This window comes from Ptiloglossa arizonensis, chromosome 9 (assembly GCF_051014685.1).
Source record: "Ptiloglossa arizonensis isolate GNS036 chromosome 9, iyPtiAriz1_principal, whole genome shotgun sequence".
NCBI lineage: Eukaryota > Metazoa > Arthropoda > Insecta > Hymenoptera > Colletidae > Ptiloglossa > Ptiloglossa arizonensis.
In genome coordinates, this window is record NC_135056.1 from 7,696,973 (window position 1) to 7,721,409 (window position 24,437).

Below are 24,437 nucleotides of genomic sequence, written 5' to 3' on the forward strand. Positions count from 1 at the left end.
ATTAATCTGATACGTGGACTCGAGTGTATATGTATACACCATGGGTCAATATTCGTAGTACACATACGGCCTGAGAAATTCTATGGCTCGAAATAAAACGAAAATATAGAATAACAAATTGCATCGGAGACTGCATTTTCGAGAAAAATGCATCCGAAAATCAATCTTGTACGCTTGCATTTAATCGTTGATCGTCAGTCGTTTAAAGTATCTTATGCACGTCTTAAGAACGCATTAATAGCTAAATATTGATAGTGACTAGTGTTTAACATTCTACTTTATACAAAAGCAATCACTATAGCCGTCTGTAGTGCAATTCGTAATGTCAGTCATCGATTAGGTGTACACATACTACGAGATGTGTACACCGTAGATTGATTTTCAAATGCATTTTTTTTTTTTTCGCAAACAAAGCCTTCTACGAAATCTCGTTATTCTTGATTTTCATCTTATTCTGACTGATACTTTCCTTTAATTTATTTTGTATAATGAATTTTAGGAGACATTACTCTTTATTGTATTTTATAGCATAACTCTTGGAAGATGATTTCAACGGTTCTGTTATTTTAATCATTAGCTTTATTATCTATATTATTTTCTTTATAAACGTCGATTTGACGCGGTTATTATTACCACAGTATATATTCGACGATTGGTAAATACCAACGTCGAAAGAACACTCGTGGAAGCTGGTGATGAATGTTGAAAGGACATTACTCGAGATACGATCGAGAAATTAATTCAAAGGATGCCTAGAATTGTTTACGTGGCAGAGAAGGCCAATGGAAGATATTTCGACGAAAAAGTTGTTTAAGGAAACACGAACGTAAAATTATTTTATAGCATCGTCTCGTGCCTGAATTGTATATATAAAATGACAAAATAGAGTAAGATATTCTAAATAATAACGAAAATAATTTTTTATCTATACCCTTCGACGGATAATTGCATAATTCGATGTAACAATTTTCTTGCACGGTGGTCCTAAATTATGGTCGGTAGTGTATATGTGCATATGTTTACGAAACACATAGCTTTCATGGCCATTTGATATTTAATGCGTGTCGTTGGCAAATTTGTTACGATGGAAATCGTCTACTACAAACTATTGCTATAGGATCTTCACGTATCTTAGTAATATTTATGAACGTTTATCTTGAATTTTAATTTCTATTTATGTAATAGAGACAGTTTGCATTTCATTAACTCGTCCAAACGAGACTTCGATCAGAAGACTATTAGAAGATTATTGATCATGCTGTCTACGTACATTAAACATTATGCAGTTACTTAAATATTCATCGGGCAGAATAGATTTTATATTGGAAACAAAAAGACATTCTTCGATAAGATTCTTCGGTGAATCTAAATTATTACTTAATTCCTTTATAATGTTTATATGTATATAGTTTTAAACAACTATTCACAGCTGACGATACAAATTATTATATTCCTTTTTTCGCAAACAAATTTTACGTATATTCTCAGTAATTTTATTTAATGCAGTGTATGCTTTTAATTATGTACGAATAAAATGTACCGAACATGTCTATCGAATATTTTGGATAATATATCTGTTACAATGTAACCTTGGCCTATAGGTAGTACTTCATTTATTTATACAGCATGAAATAGAAAATCACCACTGTCACAGATTGTACATGTACGTGACTCTGAAGAAACACGCGTTGCACGAACGTGTTAGAAAAAAAAAAAAACATATAATCTATGCGCAGATGCATTTTATTTTTTATCAAATAACGCATACATTTTGCACGTCGACCTTCGTACGTGACGTGTATGTCTTTTCAATTCTAATTCCAGCAATTTATAAAAATTCTTCTCAGGTATCCGTCCGCTTATAATTCTTATTATTGCATCGTAAATTTTGTTTCTTCAATCCCTTTGGATGTTTCTCAATTTTATTACGCATTGTCAATGATAATTTCTTGCTTAACAGGCAAGAAGAATTTTTCTGGAATCGTTATCATTTACATAAAATTGCTTCCTCCGATTTTAATCTGTTGAGAATTAATTCTATATTATAGAATAGAATCTATAAACGAGATTCAATTCTTTTTTTACAAACATACTTAATTCAATTTAATAACTTGTCAATATAAATTTGTACAAATTAAATCCTGTTGTAAACAGTATTAAATCACTCGTTACGTTACAGCTATCTATTTTTACGTCATTCTCGTTGTATAAATCGTTTCATTACGTGTCTGTTATTAATTTTGTAACGTTTTCCTTTTCCCTCGTCGTATTTAACACATTGACGTGTCTGTTCCGTGTAAAATCTATTAGATCCTTTTACAAATACTGATATATTAACGTAGTTTGTCACTAATATTTGCTCAACTTTATTGGTCGCGTAACTCGTCGATATCGTTATAAATATCGTATCGAGAATCGACATTTACCTTTTCTTTTATCTTCGAACGTTCTTATCGCAACATTCTTTAGAATTGTAAATTTACATTAATTGAAAATATGTGTTGAATTTGTACGGTTTTGTGGAACACAGAGTGGAGTTCTAGATTCGAGATATTTTTCTAGAAATCTAAGCAAAAGCGAAATAAGTTGGCAGTGCCCGTCGAAATGTTATCGTTACTCAAATAATTTATGATAAAGTTAAATTGTATTGTATCGACTCCAATACATATGTACCAATGTCCAAAATAGTAATTCTTCAATTCGTGTGCTGTTTTCGGAGTTCGATGAATACTTGGACTGTATTCTTTAAATTGTCTTGGTTAAGTACTTTCTTCTAAGAAAATTATTCGGACGTTCGTACGATCTTTTAATTGCTACTACTCTTTCGCGTACTAATTGAAACATCGTTGTAACTTTCTTACGGATTATTTTTTCGTTGAATTCTAAGTAGTCGAGAGACGTATACTTGTTACAGGTACGTTACGTCGAAAGCAATTAATTACGACATGTATGGTTGTGTGGAACACACATTACAGGCCAAAAGTGTGAAACCACTTTATTTCTTGTAGCTTTCTACGGCGGACAAGCATAATAAGATTAAACCCGTGGCAGTCAGCCTACGCCTGCGTTGAAAGTGACCATTTAATATTTGTTTTACGATGGCAACACATTACTACACCACTATTTGTTAGTCAGGCGTTTCTAATACGTAGAAAGCCATTTTAGAAATATAAGTATGATTCATATTTCCTAGTATGTCCGCTATTATTCGAGGCCTGTCATTACTTTCCCTCGTTATATTTTATGCACAATTCCCAGGGACTGAAGACACTAAGTTTGCTTCGCAGGCAGTTTTCAGCGATCAAGAAAAATATTAAAAGATTTTTAGATAGTTGAAAATAATTTCCTGTCCAATAAAGAAGCGTTTTATACTCCAAACGTTCTCAATAAAACCGGTTCGCATTTCTTCGAGAGATGACGAACGTTTCTAACGAATATTAGTTTTGTATTAATTTCGTAAATTTTCATTATCCTCTAATCCTTCGATAATGAAGATTATTATAGATTTAATCTCCTAATTTTATCACGTGCACGAATAAATTCACGACCCGTAAATTCATTTAATTGCAGTACTTATTTAAACTAAATTTTTCCCCGTCACGTCGGAGTATTAAAGTATGTATATAAAACTAATTTTAAAACAGTAAAATTCGACTTTATAAACGTTAGTAACTACCAAAGTATATACTTTAGATTGTGACACATCGAACACTCGATGCTTTTCGCATTCCAACTAAAAAGAAAAATCAGGTTAGGAATGTTTCGCTCATGTGAGTTATTTATCAGATCTAGCCTCGTTAGACATCATTTAGCGGATACGTACTTCGAAACGCTCAAAGAAATTAATAAAAGCATTGACAATTTCATTGCCTCGAATTGGTCATATTTGTTTCATTTATATTCACCAGTTATTTGAGAAATGGCAGAAATATATAAAAATCGACGAAGAATATTTTGAAGATCGAAGTGTAATTGAATTATTCGTAAATGAACCATAAATTTATTTTGAAAAGACAGAGAATTAATTTGTATACGTTGCACTCGTGAAACTTTAAAGATTCATCACGGTACTATTTTTTTTCCTTTAACGTAAACAGAAATGAACTGGTCGATTTAAAGAAATTTACAATTCTAACGAGAATCAAATCAGCAAGAAGTTAATAACTGTTTTCCTCGATTAAAAAGACGATTTGAATTGTAATACATTTTCTTCGAGTATCGTTTCCATATGGAAAATCACGTCCAATTAGAATTTTCTTCCTGGTCTCAATTATATCCTGCACGACGTGTCGTAGTTCACAGCGTCAATTTTTTTAACAACTTTGAAATCGTATACGTGTTCTCGACTTTACTTCAGGCTGTTATGACGCGACAAAAATTCCTTTAGTTATACCCGACTCTTCATTAAAATATTCAAATAGATTGAGAGATTACTTGGAAATAGTAGATCGTTCATTAAAGTCTCTAATCGCACAATATGCATCTATTAATATTCGTTAAAGAATCTTCTTTGTTAAATTCGAGCGGATTATTTTGAAAAGTTTCGTAATTATAAAAATGTTACTTCAGATTTCTTAAAGGAAAAAATAGCAATGTTTCAAAATTTCTTGGAAGAACAACATTCCGATCGATTGAAATAAATTAGAATTTCCAACGAGTAAAATTGTTAAGGCTATGGGTGTATCGACTTACTTAGAATGAAACACACATACGAATAAAATGCAGTTTCGTTTATTTCAGATTTTTTAAAGGAAAAAATAGCAATGTTTCAAATTTTTTTAGAAAAACAACATTCCGATCGATTGAAATAAATTAGAATTTCCAACGAGTAAAATTGTTAAGGCTATGGGTGTACCGACTTACTTAGAATGAAACACACATACGAATAAAATGCAGTTTCGTTTATTTCAGATTTTTTAAAGGAAAAAATAGCAATGTTTCAAAATTTTTTAGAAAAACAACATTCCGATCGATTGAAATAAATTAGAATTTCCAACGAGTAAAATTGTTAAGGCTATGGGTGTATCGAGTTACTTAGAATAAAACACGTATACGAATAAAATGCAGTTTTGTTTATGTGTTTGTTACGGCATCATGGGAAAACAGCTGGGGCAATTCTGATGAAACTCGAAGCTTATCTATAGAGTAACCCAACCATAAAATGTACGATGATATCTCGCTCACCGTTGCGTGTAGAGGGAAAACGTACATAACGGAAGTTATTACAAACTAAATTTGGGGGCACTTTAATACTATATAAATTTTCGATAGAATTGATAATAACCGAGATATCGATCCAATCGTACCACTGCCTTTCGTATACATACCTATACAAGGGTTCGAATCAAGTACAAATAGTATTTTCTGTTCTGTTCTATTAATTCGATTAATATCAAATGTGAATACCAATATTAATTGTTTAAACGTGAAATATTTCTGTAAGAAAATGACGAAGTAAAAATATAAAATCCACGTAAAAATAGAACGAAAATACAAAATAGATATAAAAGAATGAAATTTATAATCTGTTGTCGAACATCAAAGAGCGTAAAAACCGACGACCAAAATTGTTTCTATTGTATTTACACAAGATGTAATTTGTACATTTATATATTCGTTGTATTTTTACTTCGTATTATAGGTTTTATATTTTTACTTCGTCATCTTGTCACAGAAATTTCGAAGAGAGTCATTATATTCTTGCAATCCTTCACCGACGATGAAACGTTAAAAAATGAAACGAAAAATATAAAATCGATAGTAACTCACAAGCAACGTCCGCAAAATTCACGCGAGCACGATTCCAATGGTCGATAGCAATTTTCGCAAAGCCAATCCTTGCCTCCGACGTAAACGCGATTGCTGGTGAGGAAAGTGACCAAATTGCACCCTGTGAGCCTAATTTCGTTTAAAACGGACGCGCCCACTTCCCTCGCGTTCATTCTCGCGCATTATCGTCTCTTTAATACACCCTTTCACTTGACACGTGACCGTCGCATTACTCGAAAATACTTCGACACGATCTCGGAGCAAATTTTCAACGTCGACGTTTCATTTCGCGTCGACCGTCAATGTTCCTTCTCTCGTCGGCACCGATGATACAGCATTCTCGTATGGTAAATATTTTTCTTCCACCGCGCTCGTCTTAATGGAATTTCTCACGTGCGATTTCACCTTTGCAAACTCCGCTATTGCGTGGCTACGCTATTCCCCCGAAAGCACAAAAATCGTTCGTGTTTGTGGAAAGTCGTAGGGAGAATACAACATTCGTTCATCCTCGAACGTGAATGTCATTTATGCAAAACGTTCGGGACGTTTCGTTGAAGAATTTTTCAATTATTACGACGATCGAAACATCTATTTTCTTTTTAAAGAATTTTAGTTATCGCAACCATTCAAGTATATATTGTCCATGTATCTCGGTATGTTGTACCCTTCGTTGTACTTTGTATCGAATATTAAGTATACTTGGTTGAATAACTTTTCTTCCTATTACAAACGATTAAATGAACTATTATGTAGATATCTTCGACGTTCGAACCGTTTCGAAGAATTTACATATTATCGAGCGTGTTACGTGTCACGATCTACCGACTCGTTATCGCTCGTCAATTAGGATTTCTTTGGTCGTCGATCGATCCTCCGTTATACCCTTTATTCGGTCTCCCGATAAATCTCGAAACCGTACCAGACACTTTTACGAGTTCCACCTATCAAATAAATCAATCTTTATCCGCCTCGCTCCATCGTATTCACCGCGGTGTCTCGCGCTCCGCACTTTGTTTTGATTTCACTGCAACGCCGGGATCGACGTGCAAGAAACACTGTTCAAATTACACTAACGGTTCCCACACGTTCAAACGCGATGAGATTTCATTCCCGTGGATCGTTCCGTCACTTTGTTCACTCGCTAACGAGGCGAGTAGTAGATTTCGGTCGCTAAACCCTCCCTCGCTCCTCTCTACCAGCGTTCCTTCCGCGTCGAGATTCGCTCGTTTTTCCAACGATATCAACGCTCGTCGATAAAGTAAAACTCGTACGTACGTCGACGGTTCAGTTATCTTATCGTGGTAGTAAAATTTCCCATTTTTTTGTCTTTTCTCTTCCAACGGTAGCGATTACGATTACTCCACGTCCCACGATTTCCCGTTAATTGAACACCAGAACGGAGCTACCCAAATTGTTCGTGGTTCTTTTCTCAGATTCGAAATACGGACACTCGGTCCCCTTTGGCCGGACGCTTCATCGTTCGAACGGGAACTGCTCGTTCGCGACTTTCACTAAATTTTTCGTACTCTCTCGTCGCGGATGATCCGAGAACGCTTCGCCATCGAATACCCGTTACGTTCGGTTCTTCGTGCAGGTTCGTCGATTCCGCGCGGCTGTGTTCGAGGGTCTCGTTGTATCGTCGCGAACGGTACACGTTTAATGTGTATCCACCTTTGAACACGATTGCATTTACGAGCGGGTTGCTGCTATCTTATCGTGTGTATCGCGGCGCTTCGAGTTCCTCGTCAGCTTTTCCCGACTCCGGTGAACCGTTTCATCGCCGATGAAACGATCTATGGTATCAACGACGTTGGCCGGCCGTCGGGGCTCGTGGAAAGGCAGCAGCGAGAGCTGCAACAGATATCGTATCGCCTGATAACATCCCCCGTGCTCCCCACCCTTCCCCCTGCCCGTGCAACTCAAGCGACCGAGTAACGCGCCGGGACAACGAGGAGTCATCCCCACCCCATCCCTCGATAAAAGCGTTTTATTGCCGCCCAGTGCAATCAGCTCGGTAATCTGCGATCGTCGACGTCGATTCGGACGCTTCCTCGACGCCTCGCGCGCGCGACGAATACTTTCTCGCTTCTTCCAAGGCTACGACACACCGCCACCTTTTACTCTCGGCGGGATTCCAGTTTCGAGAAACTGGCCGATAAAACGAGACGCGTCTACGCAACGTTTTACGACGTGCCAATGACGAGACTCTCCTCTCGACCTAGGTTTCACAAGGCGTTCCATTTAACGGTGAAAAACTCGCGGTGCTCGATCGCTCGTTACAGCGACGACACGCCTAGCGGAGGGGCATTCATTCGAGAGGGGATTTCATTCTTTTTGGACGGAGAGTAGGTAATAGGATTGTAAGTTTTTCTTTTTTTTTTTGAAAAAGAGAGAGAATCTGGAAGGTGTTCTGAGGGATAATTTTGCAAGGGTATTTATGTGTCGATAAAGACGTGTAAATTTTTGTGTTATAGAAATGTTAATGTTTGTAGAATGGGGAGGACAATAGGCAATTGTAATTTTTTTGAGAGAAAATCTGCAAGGTGTTTTGAGGGATAATTTTGTAAGAATATTTGTATGTCGTCGAAGAAGATGTGTAAATTTTTGTATTATAGAAATGTTAATGTTTGTAGAGTGGGGAGGAAAATAGGAAATTGTAATTTTTTTGAGACAAAATTTGCAGAGTATTTTGAAGGGTAATTTTGCAAGAGTATTTATATGAAGAAGAAGATGTGTAAACTTTTGTGTTATAGAAATATTAATGTTTGTAAAGTTACAGGCTGGAATATAAACCATGTTTGCATATGTACTGCTGCATGGTAGCTACGATGAGGTTCATTCTAGTGACCAGAGATACATAATATTCAAAGTGATTTTTGATCTATGAGGTTGTTTTTGTAATGGGTATTACAATTTTTTAACTTTCGTCTTCAATAAAAATATCTTAAGCTAAAACTACAATATCTTAAGAAGATATTGTAAACAAAAGTGCGACATATGTAAATATAGTTCTGATACCTGTTACAAAGAAACATTAAAGAACGAGTGTATCAAATTTTAAGTCAATCGATCGGTAACTTTTTCAGATATCACTGGAATCATTTTCTGAAACACAGTTTCGAGAAAAACACGTTTAAAGATTTTCGTACAGGTTTTACCGAAATACCTATTTATAAGACCTCGTTGCTCAATCTAATCAGTAATATCAGGGCCGCGTAAGAATTCTCGAATCAGAGTCGAGAACGCACATCACGCATAAAAATATGAATTAACTGAAGAAACGATTAGATACACTCCACGCATATTGTAGACACTATACGATTGTAGAAAATGTAAAGAAAACGAAAATCGTTTTTCTTTCCACTCGTCGTAGCCTAAAATTATGGAATTTTCAAGATTTATTTTAAGAAAAACATGTGACAGTATAATTATAAATTTGTCTAGGTATATTTATATATACACGACTTAAGTAGCTGTTCGAGTTTTTTGAAAAATATATGCAAAGTCGTTTAAAACACTTAAAGATACTTTGATATCTCTGAAAATATTGTACAAGACATACAAAATTAAAAAGACACGAATACAATGTATTTCGTATGAAACATGTTTGATCGAATCAATAGATAACGAGATATTTCAGATAGCAGTTCTTATTGACTCACCCTATATATGTGACAAATTTATATAGCTACTCGAATCGTATATAAATATGCCTGTAAAGTTTCATATTAGCACCTTTATTTCTTTTAAGAAAATTCTTGAATATTTTTGCAATTTTTAACGAATCGAACTAGAATGTCCTTTTAAGAGTTGTACCAGATGCGTGTCTTGAGAGGGGCTTTTAATTTAATATTGTTCCGAATTCATCTCTCTAATTGGAGTTTTCTCGCTTCTGTCGCTACTTGGCATCATTACTGGCCGTTCTTTGTTAAAAGTTTTATCGAGTCTGTGCGCAGGGGTACGCTTTTGTGCACGCAATCTTCATTCTGTTCGTGAGAAACTGGAGAACTTGCGGCACGAGTCTCGAATAGGGTTTCGATCGTTTAGATTCTTCTCGCAAAGGTGCTATTACGATGAATCGACACGTTCAGGGTACCCATTAACACTAGAATTGCCGACAGATTTCGTAATATTATTACGAAATCTATATATATCTAAAAGAAAATCAATCGATGAGAAGAAAGAAGAATTTATAAAATTGATCACATGCGTGGAATAGAAAGATCATAACGTCTTCAGAAAACAACAAATCTATATGTATCTAAAAGAAAATCAATCGATGAGGAAAAAGGAGAATTTATAAAATTGATCACATGTGTGGAATAGAAAGATCATAACGTCTTCAGAAAAGAACAAATCTATATGTATCTAAAAGAAAATCAATCGATGAGGAAAAAGGAGAATTTATAAAATTGATCACATGCGTGGAATAGAAAGATCATAACGTCTTCAGAAAAGAACAAATCTATATGTATCTAAAAGAAAATCAATCGATGAGGAGAAAGAAGGATTTATAAAATTGATTACATGCGTGGAATAGAAAGATCATAACGTCTTCAGAAAAAATGCCATAGCATTTAAAGTAAATTTTATTATGAAAGCAGTTGGAACCAGTCATTTTGAGTTGGTAAATCTAGTGTTAAACAGAAACAAGGATTACTCGTTTTGTGACGACACAAGTTTCTCGAGTCGAAGCTATGAATCAGGGAGACCCCTAAGTAAGAACAATCCTCACCTACGTGTAGGTCAGAGTGCACTAAACGTGATTTGAACCTTAAAGTGTTCTCACGTTCGACTATGTACTCAAAGTCTTTGGACCAAAGACGTGGGTCTCTAGGTGATGATACATTTGTAGATGATTGATGAATGTATTTCTTCATGGGTGTGTAGATTTACGTTGAGGTGAGCAAGGAAAAGGAAAGTTTCTACTTTCCTTTCTTAACTCTGCCTTGAGGTTTATGAACGTCACTCAGCGAATAGCTATAAAAATTGATCAGAACTAACGAACGTGTCTCGAGATATTCTGAAATTTTGTATTGTGCACTTTAAGATGGAAACTCCCAAAGTTTACGGTATACATAATATCTCTTGTCTGGATATTATGAAACTAGGTCAAAAATACTACCTAATGTATGTAGTAAATTTAACAAGGTTGAAAAATGTTACTTTAGACAACTAATTTTATGTACTACGACAGATGTTTCATTATCACCTAAGTTATCTTCTATGAAATTCTCTATGTCCTAATTAAATTTAGAAACAACTACGTATATTTTATGGCAGGTCGAGTTTATCAGACTATGATGGCTTGCTGTGGGTAGGATGCGTCTGTTTGCTGCTTTTAATCAAATGCTTTGATTACTTTTCTGTCATTGAACACACAGATAAGACTAATTTAAAAGTTCCTGCGAAAATGACACCGTGTACGATTACTCGCAAAAAGGAACAAAGTCTGTTATTTGCAGAAACATGCGCTCAGAATACAATATTTATTAAACACCCATTACCAGAAACTCTTGAATATTTTTAAGTTTCTACTTTTCGTTTTATGCTGACCAATTGCTTACATAAATAAACCGCATGTTTATAAAATTCAATTTCTCTTTAACGTGTTTTCTATAGTTACTTTATACCCCAATCTTTATTAAAGCACCACATGGAGAATGATAAAAGTTGTGAAAACGTGAAATACTATTTACCAATATCGTTTCATGTAACTTTGGAAACGTCACGTTTCTACTTGATCTGCTATTCTTTTAATAGCAATTGAATTCTATATTTTTACCGAAAAATTTCACCCATAAAACGTAGAACAAGAATTTTAAAATTCCATTATTTTGCTGAATATTAATCAATTTTTGAAAACTTGCCATGTTTTCATCAGCTTATGAAGACAAACGAAAAACAGCATAACTAATACGTGACTTACCTTTCGGTTGGTCCCGTTGAATAACTGGAAGATTCTTCGCCCGATTCGACACTGTTGAAAGAAGTGCAGTTCATCTTCCTTTCTTCCCACTGTGACCGAACCTCGTCTTGCACTCTTCGTTTCAATTCTTCGACTCTTCGCCTCTCTTCCGAAATTACTTGGCTACCTATAACAACAATACATTACGTCGATTTCTAATAAACACGATCGAGTTTTCGATCTCAATAGCACGAATTACTTTCAATTTAAAGATAAGGATGGTAAGCACTCGTTAAAGTTGTCACGGAAATGAGGTTATCATTTGGAGAAGCTTTATTTTAAACAATTGCTATCGTCTTTGCATCTCCTACCACTGCTAAAGAATACTGTATGGAAATCTAGTATTATCAATTGTACACACTCACAAAATTAAACAGCACAAGAAGCAGGGAGGATCTACCGCTACAAATTACATTTGATTACTGATGAGGAAAGTTTGTCGATACACGGAACAATAATGCAAAACAGAATTACTTTTCCAACGTTTAGATCTATGTCGATGACCCTTTCCAGTATAAAGGAGAAACAAATGGTGCCCTATATAAGACAGAAATTAGAGAAATGAAAATATTGTTTCTAATTTTGACTAATATTTTGGCTCTCTGTACTTATTGACTGTAATGAAAAAAAAACGACTATTGCAACACAGTTAGGCATCGTTTCGAAGTCAGAGAACAAGTATTTCGAATTCAACAATTTCTTGTTAACACATTGAACGCCGGAGTGCTCCATACGGACCGTTATCTAAAATTTTGTGAGGCCATATGGTCGCTAACTCGCTGATTTATTTAATCTCTTGTACATACTAAAGGACCAACATTTTAACATTTTTTTTTTTCCAACGTTCAAGGTATTGGTATATCATTTCAAGCTCCATACACAGTCTATACAGGAACGCGTACCTTGTTTTGCTAAATGAAGCTGTCGATTTCTCTCAATTTCCTTGAGGGACTCGATAGTCTTTCTTCCCAAACTGCCCTGATTGTTTACAATGGGAGAGTCAGTGGTGACCCTGGAGATCCTGTCAAAGTCTTCCCTGCTCGGAGATCGTTTCTCTTCAGTGTTCTCCCGCGAATTCTGTGCCAATTTCGTCAATTCGTCGTTTATCGCTCTAACTCGGTTTCGACCCTGATGTACGAAATAAAAAGTTACATCCATTCAAAAATAAAATTTCTTTTTCTTTTTATCACCCGTGATATAAACTGTACGTTGAAATAAAGAGTGTACTAACTTCTTCCAACCGCTTCAAATGCGCCAGTTTTTGTCTTTCAAGACTTCTTGCATCCTTAGTCGCTGTGCTTTTTGCTTCAGATCTTTGCGATTCCAAATGATTCAATCGAGCCTTCCTGGTTTCGATCTTGGACGTCAGTTCGCTCAAGTATCTGAAAATGACGTTTTGCTCGCGTTAAACATCGATTCCAAAGCTGCAATCTTTCGAAAATAATTACACGTACTAACTAGCACGACTTATCGAGGTAAGATTTAGCATTGGTTCGGAAATTATCGAAAATTTAATAGAAATCATTATCCTCAAAACTCTATTATTTGAGATCAATCAGAAGAAATACGTCGCTTTTTTAATGACAACATGACGGCGCAAAAAATATAAATCTGTAGCTGTCGTAAACAAAGACAGTCGGATCTTCAAAGTTAAAACAATAACATAGAATTAAAGTAACCTCCGTTCACGATGAACAGGTGTTGTTTCGATCAGTTTACAATCTATTTGTACTTCCACTGTTTACTTGGAAAATAAACAGAGATAAACCTAATCCAAGCATGTTTATACTTTCGTTTGTGCTGTAAAAGAATGATTTACGAGTTACTATTTATCTCAATTATTGTAAGAAGATATGAGAATTCTCTATTATTCGGTTGAGCAATGTACAGTAGCATAGTGTGCAAACGTTGTTTATTGTTGCTCGTCGATATTTGTGCAACTTTAAAAGGAAAAGCCTTCCCAATTTTAAAAGGAAACGTCCAATTCTAAAATTTAGCCTTTCAAAGTACCATGATCGTGTCAAAAATCAAAGACGAATCCCAATTGAAAATTTCGTACGCTTTTACCTTTGCAATTCTTCCCTGGTTGCCAGTTTACTCGCTTCCTCCTCGAGGTGATGAAACTCCAAATCCTCGAAGGCTTTTCTTTCAGACTCCAGGATGTCCTGTTGAGCCGCGAGCTTATCGCCAACATTTTGTTGGGTCGCTTCGTCCGTACAATTCGCGTGCTCTTCCTCCAAACGGGCGCAAACCTGTTCAGCCCTTTGAACTCTCAGCTTGGCGTCCGCTTGCAAGTTCGCCTGCGTCGTGTTATCCTCGGCCATTTGTCTCTCGAGCTCGTTTATTCGCATCTGTACCTTTATCTTCTCACCCTCGTCCTGGTTGAGCTTCAAGGATTCCGACTCGTACTCCGCAGACAACAATGCCTTCTCCAACTCGAGCTGAGACAGAAACGTAAGTTCTAAGTGGAAACACTTTGAGAAAAGTTCAACCTGTACTGCGGAATGAACGAACGAACTCTCTGTTCTTCGAGTCTGACCTGCGTGTGTTGCTTCGTGAACTGTGTTCTGGAAAACAGTGTAACGACCTGCATCGTTTTTCTTCCTTAGATTTGCGCGTTAACCTTCGTGAGAATTCAATTTGAAAACGTTTGTCGCACGAGCGACAAACCGAGACTAAATGACAATACGAAGGATTGGCGATCCAGAAGGGAAGGGACTTATCGCGAAGTGCATAGAGGCAAACAAATATTAACACGAAGACAAACTTAGATAAGGGGACGAGACTCACGGTGTCGATTATCCTTAGCATCGAATACGGTTTATCTTCGAGCTCGAAATTCAACTTAAAGTCATTTTGCGCGGTTAATAATCACCAGTCACTCCGCTCTTCGTTGGAAACTGTACGTCTCTTTCGTTAAATAACAATAGGTATATTTGAATCACTGACCTCTCTGCTGATTTCCTCTTCTTGAATCTCAATATCCGCGACGCTCCTCTTCAACGCGTCCATATTTCCAAGAATATGCAGTTTCTCGTTCTGTAGGAACTCTATGTACTTCCGTCTGTCCTCCTCTTCGAGTTCCTTCCTCTCCTTGTCAGCCTTGGCTTCGTTCGATTTCGCATTGTCCTTCTCAGAATTGTTCTTCTTGGGAATCATACAAATCTCTTTGGATTTTGATAGCATGGACAGCTGCTCGATAGCCTCGAGCAGGTCGTCGTTCGATATCGCCAGCTTGTTCTCTATCATCTCGCACGAGTTCGATAGCTGGCCATTCTTCTTTGGCATGGAATGATTTTGATTATTGTTCTGCGTCGAGCCGATCATCACGTTTTCGTACAGACTGACGTTCCCGATCGTTGGCGTTGAGTTTTCGTATGTTCGCGCGTTGTTCGGTTGCGAGTTGATCCTCGTTCCGTTCAACTGGATGGTCCCGTACATGGACGTCTCCTTGGTCGTGTCGTTGGTTTGGGCGTAGCTGCTGTTGTTGTTCAAGATGCTGTTGTTGTTCAAGACCGTGTTGTCGATCATCGCGTTCTCGTAACTCGAGGCACGTGCCTGCGAGATCGAGGCGGAAAAGCTGTGCTCTCCGTTGCCGAGAACGTTTGGCCACTTTGTCGTTTGATTGTTGTTAGGCGTGGTCGATTGCGGATGATCTTGAAGGTTCATCGTTTGGTACTCCGGGTGGTTGGTCTGATTTCTACGATTGCTCAACGGGTTGCCATTTTGAAAGACGATCTTCGAATTTTGCACGCACACGTTCTCGTACGACGCCGAGTTCGATTGCTTCGTTGTGTCGAAAGAAAATTGTTGCTGGTTCTTCGATGGACTCTTCGGGCTGTCGAAGGGCGAGTTGTAACTGCCGAGTCTTTTGTCACGTGGAAGTGAACCGTTCGTTTTGATTCTGTGGAGGAGAAACAAAGACGTTGTGAATTTCAAAGTAAGAAGTTGTAGATCTTTGGTTATTCGATTTTAATTTTGCGGAGACAGTGTAATTTTAAATGCGATTAGTGACTGTTGAAATGAGAATAATCTTTAATTAACTGTGAACATTACTTTGTCTATCCGATGAGTTCAGTTTCTTTCAGCGAATTGTACTATACGTATGAAGAATGGAAATTTGTTTTGATTTAGTTATCTGTGGAATGGTATCTTTCACAGCATTCGTTTTAAAAAATTACTCTCTATTTGCAGGTTCTGCAACGATGTCTGTTGCTTAATTTGCAACCAAGACATGCTACGTAATCTTTACTTCTACTTTGTTTCAGTGGATTGTACATAATTCCTACGAATTCATAGTCATATAGACAGTCGCTAAAGTAGTCATGTAGCTGTTCGATGAACAAAAATTCCTATATCAGAGATTGATTTAATATTCTAGATTAGTATCCCTCTAACTATGGTAGTGATACTATTACTGTGACACTAAATTACCAGACTATTAGAGTATCATCTTGATACTCATGATTTTATTATTTAGAAATTAGTCGTGTTAACAATTTGAATTTTTCCCTATACAGTAGTCTTTATGGTTTGTTATTCTTTTAAATTTCAGTTTTCTATTTTAAATTTGACATAGATAAACCTTTTTCTTTGAAATTTAATCAGGCAGATCCAACAAAGCACTTATATGATATCTCATTATCTTCAAAGTTTAACAAAAATTTCATCATTCTTTTATAAAACTGGAGCATCGTGTTCAATACTTCAACAATTTTCTATTAGAAATTTCCATTAGTTACTAAACCTTGAAGTCAATGGACGATAAACATTTCAATCCCTCCTACCTAGAATTGTTTGTTTTTGGATTCGATGAACTCAATTTGCTTGTTTACACGGTCTTAGCCGACTAACAAATACTTGAAGATATCCAATAACTTTAATACAGCAGAAATTAAACGCTACGCTAGTTTGTTCTATAAAAATACACCAAGCACTCTTAATGCATGAATAAACGACATAAACGTCCATTTACAAGATGTCAATAAACAACAAAATATTATACACAAGAATCTCTGCGGTAACCCTATAAGTACTATTACCTCGCTAACTGATCGCGACTCGTGTATCTCGTCCAAGAGTGAATAAACTCGAGAAAAAGTGGTGAAGATAACTACGGTTCATTTATCGAGGGAGCAGTTCGATCGTTTAACGAGGTAACACCTTCTAAACGTTTCCCAGCCTCCGTAACGTTACGATAACTGATCAAAATTTCCGTTCCAAACGCAGCTGATCTTCAGGACAATCTCTACACGAAAATCACCTGTTAGGCTGCCTTGGTTTCTCCACGGTGCTCTGTCTCTCGTATTCGGCGCACATGGCAAGGATCTCCTCCAGTCTCATTTTCTCTTGTCTCTCGACCTCTTGTTCCCGCAGCCTGTCCTCCTGCGCCTGTTTCCATTTGTGTTCAGCCTCCCTGCATTTATTCTCCGCGTCGATCTGCCTCTCGCGAAGCTCCTCCAGCGAGCAACCGCTCCCGATGCTAGGCGTTGGACTCTTCACGCGACCCAAACCTCTCTTCGGTTCGCTATACTTTGGATTACGATTGAACGCAGGACTCGGCGGCTGTATTCTCTTGATGTTCGGATTCGAGCCGAAATTCTGCACGCCCGTCACGTTTCTCAGACTACCACCGCAATAGTTCCCGTTGCTGGGGTTATTGCAGATATTGGGATTCGAGCCGTACTTGTCCAACTGAAGGTACTCGGTGGTGGTGGTTTTCGCGACGATCAGGCTTTGGCTCATGTCGTAATCGGGCCCGTTCAGATCATCGAGATCGTTCGATCTCTGACATGTCATGCTGCGCGACATCAGATCTCCCTGATTGGCGGTGTTCTTCTCGTTGTTGTTCTCGCGGTAGTACGGTTTGTAACTCTTGAGATAGGATTCCGCGGTCGAATACATTTGAATTTGATTGTGATTCGTAATCGGGGTGTTCTGGTATTGGAGATTGGGGGTGTTGGATCGACTGGGGGTGCGTGTATCCGATCGTTGACGGTTCTCGTCGGTGCAGTGATTCGGCGACGAGGATGTGAAACAGTTGCCTGGCGACGACGTGTTCAAGAAATGACCCGGTGATGACGAATTGAAGGAAGGAGTGTTCGAACGACTACGATCCAAATTGGTCAGGTTTTGCAACGGTGAATTGTTGTTGCCGTTCTTCAGTGACACCAAACTGGAGGATCTCGAGTGTCCAAGGATTTGATCGGCGGGAACGTTGGTGGTGATGGCGCCGGCTGGGAAGACCTTAGGCGAGACGCAATTGTTCCGGTTCTGTTTCGACAGCATCTCGAATTTCGTCAGCTTCCCCAAGAAACCGATCTCGTCGTCCGAGCAGGAGTTCCTCGGTGATTTCCGGGGCGCGACTGGTGGCTTCCTCTCCAGATGATAGTTCTCCTGTAGCTGGTTCTCCGGGAGCGAGAAACTTATCGGCGCCATTGAGATCCTCGAGTGGGGCAGTACCGATCGCAAGTGTTTCGCTTCGGCTGGGTGATTGAAGCGCATGTAGTTCGATCTTCCGATCGACAGCATGCAACCTGAAACGTTCAATTCGGTTGTGAAAACAAGAGACGAATTGAGAATTGTTTCGAAGTACGGTGATACAGTTCACGAAGATTTCTGAGGGAGTAGTCTGATAGTGGAACGATAAGGACGAGACTGTAGCTTAGGTTTATCTAGCTATCGAGATAGTCCAGTTGTCGTATGTCGTTTGACACTGTTCAACTCGTCAAGTATTAAATTTTGTTCTGTTCTAATCGATGTTCAGTTTCTATACGTTGGTAGGAAATTAATTTGATTAACGATGAATCTTTGAATATTTCAGACTAGAAAAGCATACCGAAACGTTCGATTCGAGTTTGAAAACAAGAGACAAATTGAAAATTGTTTCGAAGTATGGGGATACAGTTCACGAAGATTTCTGAGGGAGTACTCTGAGAGTGGAAGGACGAGACTGTAGCTTAGGTTTATCTAGCTATCGAGATAGTCCAGTTGTCGAATGTCATTTGACACTGTTCAACTCGTCAATATTAAATTTTGTTCTGTTCTAATCGATGTTCAGTTTCTATACGTTGATAGGAAATTAATTTTATTAACGATGAATCTTTGAATATTCCAGACTAGAAAAGCATACTGAAACGTTCGATTCGAGTGTGAACCTGAGAGAATATTTTTTTATTTACAATACAGTATAAAAAGAGTACAGTATAACAACGAGAAAAAGGTCTCAGCTTCATAGCTTCCGAGTCACATGGCATTTAAATGAATGCTAATATTAGTAAAAAAATACGTGTCTCTAAATGTCTTTTAAATAGGACACTGGTACACAATGAGTTAAAATGGTATTGATTATGAAAAGATGACAATGACCGACATCGAACATACGACATCACACGGATGTCTGTTTGGAGAAGGGACATTGTCGATGTTTTCGATCCTAGGTAGTTTATTTAAATTGTCGGATAGTATATGAATTGTGTTCTAGTATTACGTATTTGTTGGACAAAGCTTAAAAATGACATTATTTAGACACTGTGTGACAATTCAGTTACTCGGAATCTTGCTGGCGCTAGAATTGTATTTTCCTCGTAGCAGTACAGTTTAAATATTTGTTCGAAACATTAGAGTATAAATATACCAGAGAGGATAAATATTGCTACGACGAGTACAGCGTAAAAGAATTCCATCGTATCACCGTTTTGGAGGAACGAGGCAAAAGTTACTACATTCTAGAAAATAGAATAGGAAACATAGCAATTATTTGATGTACTCCGAGGGAATTCTCGATTTCTGATTACCTCAAATGGGTATCTTAAACTGTCCAAGGTGTCAAAAATGTCGAAGTCAATTTCGTTGACAAGGATTAACTATCGTGCACCTTTTTGAGGAGCTCGGACACGGTCATTCGTATTTAAGCCAAGGTCTTACCTTGAGCGAGTCTCACTGGCGAATTTATCAGTACACCATCGACTGCCGTGCTTCCATTTATGGGGTGAAGAGTGACCACGCCGTTATTGTTTTCAATCGCGCAATGAATGGACTCGACGCCAGTACCAACCACTGAAATATCCGCGTCTCGGCTTGATCCGAGTGTTTGCTTACCTGATAGAAAAAAAATTCAAATATTAAAATAAATACAATATTAGTACACAGTACGTATAATAAATGTAATATCACTATGTATATTTTAGATCGACAGAACTCGTTCGAAGCTACACAGATCATACATCCGAAAATGAATACTTTCGGAGATATTAATTTTTAAAAATTTCTAACTCGGTAGTTCTTACTCACGTAAACGTACATCCGAAAATGAATACTTTCGGAGATATTAATTTTTTAATTTCATAATTTCTAACTTAGTAGTTCTTACTCACGTAAACGTACATCCGAAAATGAATACTTTCGGAGATATTAATTTTTTAATTTCATAATTTCTAACTTAGTAGTTCTTACTCACGTAAACGTACATCCGAAAATGAATACTTTCGAAGATATTAATTTTTTAATTTCTAACTCGGTAGATCATACTCACGTAAACGTACATCCGAGAATGTATACTTCTTGAGACATTAATTCTTTAATTTCGAAATCAGTACTTCTTTCAATTTATATTTCTAAAAAATTCCTAATCATGTGTAATTAAAAATAGTTCGAACAAGCTCGTGTTTGGATTCATATTTATCGGGAAAATCTCACCAATACATTGGGGATACTTTCGCGAAGATACAACGATAAATATACAAATTTTATATTTTTGTCAAAGAATGGAATTCGATTCTGATCGTCACCCGCGCAACGTTCGTCTCGAATAAACACAGTGGAATGTTAGGGTACCAGATGCCACCAAGTCGTGCAAAATGGTGCCCAAGATGAAACGTTAGAAGCAAACAGCTCCAGAAGAGCGTGAGTTTCACAATATCTCTTCGTTCTGAACCGTTTTAAAAATTCCTAGAACGCTCCCAATTACGCGACAACAGTCGTCAATGCTAACACCGCAAATTAGCAACTGACCCCTCACGTTCAAGCTGTCCGAGATACCCCCGAATAAAAAACATCGTGGCGATTGAGGTCTGGAGAGCGCGCGAGCGACTAAAATAAGCTGCGGATCGGTGCGTGTACTACATCCGGGAATGTGTCTCAAAGGAGAACACGTTTTCTAATAATGCAGGCAACTCTCTTTTCGGGAAATCCGTTTAATTTCAACTATTAGCCTAGATGTCAAGAAAATCGGTGTCAAGTTGGCGTAAAAGCCTCCAACTCGGAAGACGAGAGCCCCGTGGTCCTGGTTACGTGGGGCTTTTTCATTTTGTATGATGCAATTAGCAGAACGGGGAGGATCCCATTTTGCGAAACGTTCGAGAAACGTTCGCTTCCGGTCTTGAGGAAGCTTCGCGAAGATTTCGGTACAGGAAGCTTTCGTGTTTACCAGAGCGTAATTTTCAACAGGGTCGAGGTTCCTGAAAGCTCCCACGAGACAGTTTAATGGACGCAATCTCGAATGGCATTTAACGCGGATTATGGGAGTAGCCTCGGTGTTCCGCGTATGTGTTTCTAGTTTCCGCGATTTCATCGATAAATGGAATTCGTGGGTTACGTATGGTCGAATGCTTCCACGTAAGTTGCAAATATAACCGATGTTATCGTATTTCGGTTATCGTAAGGTGAAATTGTTCTCGATTATTTTTAACGTTTCGAACGTTAGTCTAAATATAATACTTCAGAAGTGATATAAAATATTAATGGGAGGGAGTAATATAGTGTAGTATAAAGAGGAATGTACGAAAGAATAAATATGTTTGTACAAATTTGTTTCGTAGGAAAATTATAAAAATGATCTATAATTAAACAATAAACTTTGGAAGTGATATAAAATATTAATGGGAAAGAGCAATATAGTGTAGTATAAAGAGGAATGTACGAAAGAATAAATATGTTTGTACAAATTTGTTTCGTAGGAAAATTATAAAAGTTACCTATAGTTGAACAATAGACTTTGGAAGTGATATAAAAAATTAATCAGAAGGAGCAATATAGTATAACACAAGGAGGAATGTACAAAAGAATAAATATGTTTGTACAAATTTGTTTCGTAGGAAAATTATAAAAGTTACCTATAGTTGAACAATAGACTTTGGAAGTGATATAAAAAATTACTGGGAAAGAGCAATATAGTGTAGCATAAAGAGGAATGTACAAAAGAATAAATATGTTTGTATAAATTTGTGTCGTAGGAAAATTATAAAAATGATCTATAATTGAAGAACAGACTTACATAATATAGTATAGAAAGTTACTATACATAGACGGTACGTCAAAGTTTGTCCTGTAATGTAAGCGGCATAGAAAATAGATATAATTAGTTTGGCCTAATATTATAAACCTAATTCTACCATCCAATTTTACAATATTCTCACGTATGAGACCTCTTAGATATTGTTTCTAATTATCAATATCTCGATTTGTATGCAAGCTCTTTAACCACATTTTTATTTTTTCAATTTAGGCAAAAGGAATTGTTACAATTATCGTGAGACAAATTTAGCCTAGTTCTAAATGTTATTCAATTATGTGTTTCTACTTTCTGCAAGATTTGTTCCATAAACAAATTTCGACGCATCCGTGATTAATAATTTTTGATACTCTATTACGTAAATGTATTGCACAATCGGAGACAATTTTTATAAGTTTACTATCGTACACATTTATATAAACATATTTATCGTTTTCTACATACTTCTTTATATTACACCGCATTGTTTTATTAAATTAATTCTTTTTATTGTTTCCGGAGAGAACCGGAATAATACGGTTCGAACGTTAAAAACGGAACGGGCTTTATCTTATAAAAACTTATTTACATCGAGCAGTAATTCATATTTTTATTGTTATCGTATTTTGTTTTCGTCGACGTGCATTATGGCCGCGTGCAGTGTAACGATGCGCTCGGACCGAAGAAGGTTAATGGAGCATTTACTCGATTAGTCAATTAGCCGCTGCATAAGGATGTTACGAGTTACAATGGACCTCGCTTAATTAATTTTCAGTCGAAACGAAATATTAGCGACGTTTAACGAAACGAACTATCGAAAGAACAATGAAATTAAAAACAGTTGTCCTTTTCATTCCATTTCAGCCGTATATCGATACCAATATCCGTGTGAACGCTTTCGAGCAAGAACATCCACCCAAACTATATATTTCGATACAATTTATTTATCTCGAAATTATGCCGATAAAACCGAGAACAGAAGATTCGAATTTACGCGCCATTGTCCCCGCACTTATTTCGGGTTCACCGCACTTTAAACTCGCAATTCATCAAATAGCAGCACGTGGTGCATACACGCGTCCAATGGGAAACCAAAAGGACTAGAGACTTATTTTGAGGAATTTCCGGAACGCGGATGACCCCGTCGGCCACTCATTCGTCGGATTTCTAATAATAAATTCCTCCGATAACTTTTGCCACGTTGCGCAAGCGGATCGGTCGAGCCAACTTGTTTGTTTATCGTTCGAGCAAACGATACATACGAACCGATTTCGCGCGATGTTAAGAAACTCGTTACCTTTCTGATACGTCTGACGTCGATCGTTCCCCTTGTCTTGCGTGTGACGATCTCAAGAAAGGGGCCGCGATACCGAGTTGCAACGACGCGTGTGAAAAAGTTCACACCCTTCTTCGCAAGGATGATCCACGTGAGAGGGCCGACTCGATCATTAGGGCGAAACAACATCGGGTCCGCGCGTACCCTGAACTGCAAGAGGCGAGTAAATCGCGGTGCATTCTACAAAGGACTGCAGTTATATTTAGTGTTGGCGCGGTCGTGCACTCTCGTACATTTTCGGTCTTTTTGGAAAAGCTTCCGCCACGAAGCGTTCGAAATATACTCGTGGCGAGGGGGTTGAGTCTTCGCCTACTTTGCGGTCTACAGGACGCCACGCGTTCGAAAGTAACTGGTTTTTCTTTTTTTTTTCTTTTTCTTCTTTGCCTTCGGGAATCCTTTTCTCTTTATCGAGGCTCCCTAAAATGCACAATCACTTCGGAGCCAATTAGTCAAACGTGACCGATACACACCGCTACTTGTTCTTTCCCGGTGAAAGTTTTACCACGGATGTCGCTTTATAAATGAAAAAAAAAAAGTATTCGTAGTCGTAACCAATGGTAGGAAGTAATTCTGTTCGTCGGGGTGAAAACGATGCCAGAAATGTAGGAAAAATTGCGGAACGAATCGTTCATTAATTTTTTCAAATAATTATTATCCGAACGAATCGTGTACTTTTATACGATACGTTACATTTGTAAGAAATTAGGGAAGATGAATTATGTGTATAAAAAATAATTATTATCCGAAAGAATCGTGTACTTTTATACGATACGTTATATTTGCAAGAAATTAGGAAAGATGAGTTATGTGTATAAAAAATAATTATTATCCGAAAGAATCGTGTACTTTTATACGATACGTTATATTTCCAAGAAATTAGGGGAGATGAGTTATGTGTAGCGTAAAGTTACTAGTGTAATATCGAATCGATGCGGTATTTTGGTCAAAGTTTTTTAAATCTGTCAAAACAATTATCCTATCTTGCTCTGGACGTTATTTTATTTATTTGGAGATAATAGATCGAATAATTCAACATTTGGTCGGTACTGCGTGTATAGTAGAGAGCTGGAAAGAATGTCTCTGGATGGAATTTT

General features: G+C 37.3%; 1 protein-coding gene across 3 annotated transcripts in view; it reads right to left on the bottom strand.

The window, feature by feature from the left end:
* Positions 1-24,437, bottom strand: part of LOC143151465 (uncharacterized) — a 143,436-nt gene that overhangs the window by 34,442 nt on the left and 84,557 nt on the right. For all 3 annotated transcript variants that reach the window (XM_076320589.1, XM_076320587.1, XM_076320590.1), the window contains 7 exons: positions 19,664-19,837; positions 17,001-18,273; positions 14,687-15,641; positions 13,805-14,178; positions 12,969-13,119; positions 12,640-12,865; positions 11,699-11,864 (listed from right to left, as the gene is read on the bottom strand). In XM_076320589.1, coding sequence (XP_076176704.1) covers positions 11,699-11,864; positions 12,640-12,865; positions 12,969-13,119; positions 13,805-14,178; positions 14,687-15,641; positions 17,001-18,273; positions 19,664-19,837 — 3,319 coding nt within the window. The remainder of the gene's footprint in view (positions 1-11,698; positions 11,865-12,639; positions 12,866-12,968; positions 13,120-13,804; positions 14,179-14,686; positions 15,642-17,000; positions 18,274-19,663; positions 19,838-24,437) is intronic.